At 30.7% G+C, this 7,730-nt stretch overlaps 1 protein-coding gene across 1 annotated transcript; it reads left to right on the top strand.

The window, feature by feature from the left end:
- Window positions 1-7,010: 7,010 nt before the first annotated feature.
- Window positions 7,011-7,730, top strand: LOC108330377 (uncharacterized). The gene has a single exon (XM_017564862.1). The coding sequence runs from the start codon at window positions 7,011-7,013 to the stop codon at window positions 7,728-7,730; it is 720 nt and encodes a 239-aa protein (XP_017420351.1).

Below are 7,730 nucleotides of genomic sequence, written 5' to 3'. Positions count from 1 at the left end.
AAGTTGAAGAACAAATAAGAAACTTTAAAACAATTCTAATGAAATAGGCTAATTTCACTACTTTTCCAAAATAGATTCTTCATCGGTTATCCACATATTATTATTCAATTGATCATTGTTTGAGTTCCAAATTAATTAAATTATATTTTTAATTAATTTTAGAGCGATCTTATAATTAATCAAAGTAGATTCTCAATCAAAAACAAGATCTTTTTATATTATTCACAATAAATTCAACCAAAGTACATTCTCAATTAAATCCTATTGTGTTTAATCATGTTTATTCTTACATCTTCTAACCAAATTAAAAGTTAATTAATCAAAGTAAATTCCAATTAATTATTGTTAAAGTTCTTACCACTAATCAAAGTACATTCTCAATTGGTAGCAACACCTCATTCAATCATATGAAAGTTTCTAAATTCAATCAAAGTACATTTTCAATCAAACCTAAAAACCCTTGAACTCATATGATCAATATGCATGTAGATTCAAACACATTATGATGTAAAAACTATTACTTTTGACGTGATTGAGATATGAAATACATAGAAGAAGAATAATCAAAATCAATAATTAAAAGAATTAAAACATTAATTCAACTTCACCTCAGAATCAATAATGAAATTACAGTGGAATAGCTCTAGAAGCTTAGCTCTCCATCATTGAATTGAAATACATGGTAAAATAAGAGTAAAAGAAGTGGTGGATGATGGCTTCCCAATGGAGGAGTCTGAGTAAATGAATGATTGGTCCCCTTTGTTCTCTTTATATAGAACTTGATTGGGCTTGGATTATGATTTTCTTGTTGATAAAATATTTTATCTTGATAATGTAATATCTCCCAATTATCTTCTAAATAACTAAGTTGAACTTATTGAGGTATTATGAAACTTTAACCTTCACACCTCAATAAGTTCAACTTAGTTGTAGCTACAGTAACATGCCTCAAAATATCTTAAGTACATTTATGTAACTAAAAAACTATTTTTAACATGTTTTTGTATCTCATGTTAAATAAAATCAATTATAAAAAATATTAATTAAAATATTTTATTAAAGTACAAAAACCAATTAAAAATCCAATATTAAAAACTAAAATTTGAGGATAAGCATGCCTTCATCAATGTGCCTATAAAATTATGAATCAATGCATAATGTGATAGTATAAGATCAACTTGGTGGGATTATATTCATGTTATTTTTCTTGGCATAATATGATAATATAAGATCTGTAGATGCAACCTGCATCTATCAATGCAACAAGTTTTAAGTGATAAATAGGAAGATAATTTGTAAAGTTGCAGAATCTGGAACTACACAACTTTTCCCCAAATAACATTTAAAATCAAAAAGGTTATTTAACAATGTAAAACTAACTTCATCCGTTGATCATTACATAGAGAATGTCAGATGTGATGAGGTTCATCCGCTGCTCCATCAGAATAAAAAATGATATTATTACTTCTTTAACTTAAGCAACTTCTATTATATGATTCAATGAATGGTTGCACACGACAGTGACTATTTTAACTCTATGTGATGGGTACAAATTTAGAAATTGGTTGGATGCTTAAACTTCCATAAATTCGGTATAACTTATTTACCTTTGGATGATTAAACAACTATTTGTTATGAAATCACGTGTTACCATGAATTTGCTAATATATAGCTATTATAAGCATATGTATTTAGGGTTAATTATTGGCAAAAGCTAGCTAGGCATATTTGTTTGCCTCTGTTATTTCGTAATGGGGTTAGTTTAGTTGGTGCAGCTTTTGTCTTGGAATTGGACCTTGTTTGTATAATTTTTTTGTTGTTGTAAAATTGTTGTGGCCAGGGCAGCTTGGTGCTGCCAAGTTTTTGGTATTTTAAAGTATATGGTACAAGGCCAGTTTGGTTTGTTTTTCTTGTAGGTCTTGGTCAATTTTGTGAGTAAACATTGACTATGATTGAGAGTGTTAGAATTGGTTGTAGACATTAGAAATAAGGGGAAAAAATGATAATTGAGCTTGACACTTTTCTTGTGGTATAAAGGTTGTTTTTGTGGTGTTTTAGGTGCTAAATAACTTGTTGGATACAATAACCATCATAAAAGCTTCCCTCAATTGAACCTAAAATAAGAAGTATCAATCAAAGCATGTCATGAAATGAGCCATTTATTTGTCTCTAAAATAACAACCTGATGTTCATATACTATATGTGTCATAAATACTATGTAATTGCATTCACATAAACTTAAATACTTCATTCATGTTAAGATGTTTTCTCAAGCAAAGACTATAATTCAAATTGGTCTAACTCATATCTTTGTATTTTTGTTTTATGTTTTCAGAATTTTGCTATCAAACCTACAGTCCACCAGACATTACTCTGTTGTCCACCACCTATTACTCTATTATCCACTAGGCAATCCTGAATTTTGTACCTACTAAAGTCGGTTGAAAATCTTGCATTGTTTGTTATTATATTCTGCAATGATTATGTTTTTGTGGCTATTATATATATCCTATGCTAATTTTTCAGTTGTGAGTTAATGATCATTAAAATTGTAGAGTAAATACTTTTAATTGTATAACATGATCCTCATTTATATTAGCTTCGTAACCATGTTGGTGTTTTATCTATGTAATATGATCCCCATTTATGTTTGACATAAAACTGAAGACATAAACATGAGTTTTGTATACCCTATCCTTATAGTTGTTTGCCACTTGGTTACAACTAAAACAGATCCATGTTATATGAATAAAAAATCTTGCAAGTTTTGGATAGGCTAGACTGACTTTGCACTCTTCAATGTTTATCCTCTTGGTGAAAAATTTTATTTTGTTTTCTTTCCTTGATGGCTCAATTATTTTCCACTATATTAATAGAGAATAGTTTAGTCCTTCATTGTTGAATATTGAATAAGGAATCATCTTGTAAAATATCATAATACAAAAGGATTGAACCAAAAGGAAGATGAAATCAAAACCTCTATGAACTTGTAGTAAAAAATGTTTTGCAAATATGATTCTTAAATATAGTTTTTGAATATGTAATTCCAATTATAAACATTTGTCTAACTCATTCTGAGTTGGACAACTTAGTTCGAGTATGCATACTTTCCTGAAAGTAACTGTATAACTCATTTTGAGTTGGAGTACTGATTTGGAGTTGTAGAACTGATTTTCTCTATACTCACCTTTGTGTGACTAAACATTTTCCTCTTTTGGCTTGTCAATTCCCAACCACCATTGGTGGATGTATAAGTGTTGTTATAGTGGTAAGAGAGGTTTGAAGGAAACTGTTGTCAAAGGAGTAGAGGAGTTTGTTTGGACGGCTCGACAGTATCAATATTATGTTCTTGATGGAAGGATTATATGCTCATGCATCAAGTTTGAATGTACAAGAATTTTGAAAGATGAAGTGGTGAAAGTTCACCTATACCAAAAATGGTTCATGTCAAATTACACGATTTGGACATTTCATGGTGAAGAAATTTTTTCTACCTAGACTACTCGTGAACGTACATCTGAGATAAATCAATTTATGCATATGCAAGAGATGGTCAATAATGTTCTTAGTTGACATGTTGAACAAAAATCAGACGATAGTCTTGATGAAGAGTTTCCAAATGAAATCACTCAAAGATTTTAAAATTTATTGGTAGAAAGAAATCAATCTATATTTGGAGGGTCAACAAAGTCAAAATTTTCATTATTTTATTCTGTCACAAGAAGGCATGAAATAAATTCATAATATTTGTGAAATTTCTTTTCACGATATTATTGATTTAGGAGCAAATTAGTTGCTTAGATGATTTATTTCTTTCTTTTTCACAAAGATCCATTGCATATAAATGTATTCCAGCATCTAATATCTAAAATAAGTAATTGTTCATTGTAATATTAATGAACACAAATTCAAAATTTGCAAGGTTTGACATGTTTAGAACTAACATATAAAATATTAATAATAATAAGGTTTAAATGTTTACTTCGTCCTCATGTTAAGAGGTGAATTTTTGTTTAGTATCCGGTTTTAAAAATGAAGACATTGGGTCCCTATGTTATGAAAAGTGTATCAATAAGGTCTTGTCTGTTAAGTTGCCAGCAGCGACGTTAAGTCCATGCTGATGTGGCCGTATTTTATCTCTCATCTCTTCTACTGTCCAGTTTTTTCTATCTCTTGTTCAGCTTTTTCTTTGATGATTTGTTGAACTTGTTTTTTCTTTGTGGACCTTATTCATATATTTTTCATAACATAGGGATCCAATGTCTTCATTTTTAAAACCGGGTACTAAACAGAAATTCATCTTTTAACATCGGGACGAAGTAAGCATTTAAACCTAATAATAATTATTTTTCAGGTATGAAACTATAAAATTAATGTAACAATATTAAATGTTAAGAAAATAATCAAATATAAATAATAATTATAATAATAGTAATAATAATAATAATAAATATTAATAATAATAAAACAAAGATGAAAATTGACCAAATTAAACAATTTTTATCACAAAATAAGAATATAAGATAAAATTTTAAATACAAAATAAAATATTAGAAAGAGTTTGGGTTGAGACACGCAGAACGTTGTCCTTATAGAGAAAACGTCTCCACTAACTCACTTAGTTAGAACATTGTTTTGATAATGTATTATAAAATAAAGTTGATAATAAAGAAGAAAAAGAAAAAAATAATAAGAAAGCATAAAATGAATGGAGATTAATTTAAGTGTATTATTGCTAATAAGAAAAACTCTATTCATATATATATATATATATATATATATATATATATATATATATATATATATATATATATATATATATATATATATATATATATATATATATATATATATATATAATATGTAACTCAAGAAAAATACAAATGAAATAATTAATACAAATATATAAATTTCATAAAGAATAATAAGTTATATGAGTAATTGTATTAAATGAATACTTGAGTAATCAATAATCATTCATTCATAACAAAATATTTTTAATTTACATTTTTTTTCAATTGTGATCCCTTTAAAACTGTTCTTTGTATCCCATCCCCGACATTGTATCGCATCCCCAACAGCAAGTGGTCATTTATTATTAATCCTGTTTTTCTATTTATAATATTTTATTACTGAAAAGCATAAATTGTGGCTTTAAATTGTCACTATTGATTAGAAAGCACTTACATATAGGATGGGACTACCTACTCCTTAAGTAGAATTTTAATTAAAAATTTAATAAAAATCTTAGTAGAAAGCATGAAATGAAAAATGTGCATGAAATCTACTCAAATAAAACAAAATAATGTACGAAAAGAAGGGATTGAGTACGTTTAAATGTGATAGAAACATAAATACCCGGAATTGTCATTCATTTTAATCAAGGGTTTAAATAATTAATTGTTCGTTTAAGAATCTTATTCGTCTTTGATCTCCTGTCTATCGATGGTTATTGTTAAAATTAATAATCATGTACATGAGGTATTATTCGTTTTGCAAGTGTAAACTTAAATTTTTAAGTAAAGTAAAACTATTGAACGTAATAAAAACATTTTCAATTTTTATTTTGCCAACATATTTTATTTTTAAAGTATGTGTGACGTATTTTCTTTCAATATGCATAGATTTAATATTTTTTCATCTATATATTTATATTAATGACTTAATTGTTCTCTTTTATTTATGCTTTATTTAATGTGATTCTTATTTTAATTTTAAAAAAAGTTAATGTAATTGTTCGTTAATTAGTATTGATGTCATTCAGTTATTAGTTCAACGTCAATATATCGGAACGAATCACGTTAACTTTTTAAAAATAATATAAGAATTAATTACGTAAAAAATAAATAAACAAAATCTATTATAGGCTATTTTTAATGTAATAATATTTGTTTTACAGAGTGTTTCTTTTCTTTTATTTTCTGTTAACACTTCCTGTAATCACTTAGTGTAGAAGATTTTAAAAGTTTATTTTTTTAAAAATGTATAAATTTTCCTGTTTATTTAAAAGAAAAATCTATTCATTATGTTGAAGATTTTTGCTTTACTTTTATATGGTACACAAAATGGGTCGTTCAGTCCATCCAATCAAGGCCGCTAGGTTTATTCACTTAGGATCGTTTGGTCTATCTGTTACAACAAATGTTGGGCCGTAATTGGTCAACGCTTAAATTATTATTGGGTCAATAGTCCAACAGACGATAAAGTAATCAAAGATATCTGATTAGAGATATTGGTGAGTTGTTTATCAGTAACTAACCAAATGTAAAGGTAAGTATGTTTTTTTTATTGGATCTGTGCTAGTTTAGGATCATGAGAAACTTATAAATATAAGGTCAAGGTCAAAAGTCAGGTATGTTCTACTTACGTTCGATCATAACTCAAATACTCAACTGTGATAAATAGTTCATTAAATCGCTCCTAACTTGAGCGTCAGAGCGCCTTTTGCAGGAACCTCCCCCCCCCCCCCCCCCCCCCCCCCCCCCCCCCCCCCCCCCCCCTTCCTGTGCGATAAAGAGTATAACCGATCAGAGCAGGAAATAACCAAGCGGAGTAGGTGACAACCGAGTGGAGCAGACAAATCAAGCATTGGAAAGCAGGAAAGTCACGTCAGGAAAGGTACATTTCTCGGTCCTACAAATTCCTACCGAAACATTTGGGCGCCCACCGTGGGAGAGCCAGCAGAAGAAACCCAATGGTGACCACGAGAAATATGTTGGAGCAACAAAGCACCAGAGAGCTGATCAGGCAGATACAAGCGCAGATGCAAGCACAATTGTTGGAGATGCAACGGAAGCACGCAGAGGAGATTGCAACAATGAGGTTGTCATGAGCAATCCGCCCAGCATTCGGTGTCGACAGCCAACGAGAATCACAACCATGAGAATGGCAATGAAGCAAGCCATAATCACACTAACCCGAATTGTCGTGGAAGAAGGGAACCAACGCCCTTGCAAAACGTTCAGTCTACCAGTTTACTTTCGTTCACGACGGCCATCATGCATACTCCTATGCCAGAAAAAACTCCTCCAGCATTAGAGAAGTATGATGGCTCGATTGACCCGGATGATCATCTCAAGATCTTCACCAACGCAATGACGTTCTACACGGATAGTGATCCGGTCATATGTAGAGCCTTCTCGTTATCACTCAAGGAGGAGGCATTGGAATTGTACAACACTCTTCCCCCGAACACGGTAGATTGTTTCGCTACCGTGGAAACTCTCTTCAAGAGGCAATACGCCTCCAATCAGAGACAAGAGGTGACACCGGCGGAATTGGTAAACACCAAAAAAGAGAAGGACGAAACCTTGAAAGCCTTCATGAAAAGGTATAATGAAACCGCATGGCGAGTTAAAGATGTTATTAACACTTTTATCATCAGCAATTTGCCTTCATGCTTAAAATCGGGATATTTTGCTGAAAAGTTATATGTCCGACCACCAAGAACTATGGACGAATTTCAGGAAAGGGTGGCTAAGTTTATTCGTATTGAGGACATGAGGAGCTCAAGGGAAAAACAACAGCAGGAAGCTTCTACAGACGGAATTAGAAAGGACAGCGGACGGTTGTTCTTCGACAACGACAAGGGAGGAGATCCTCGATCAAAGGACTTCCCCCCCGAACGCCTAAATTTGATCATCACACAACTATTAATGCACCCAGGGCAAAAATCCTTGAGGAAGCCCTTAGTACTGAACTTCTTTCGATCAGAAGCTTTATTCACCTAA

The sequence above is a fragment of the Vigna angularis genome, chromosome 4 (assembly GCF_016808095.1).
Source record: "Vigna angularis cultivar LongXiaoDou No.4 chromosome 4, ASM1680809v1, whole genome shotgun sequence".
NCBI classification, from domain to species: domain Eukaryota; kingdom Viridiplantae; phylum Streptophyta; class Magnoliopsida; order Fabales; family Fabaceae; genus Vigna; species Vigna angularis.
Note: the sequence above shows the minus strand (reverse complement) of the source record. Positions and strands in the feature narration are given on the sequence as shown.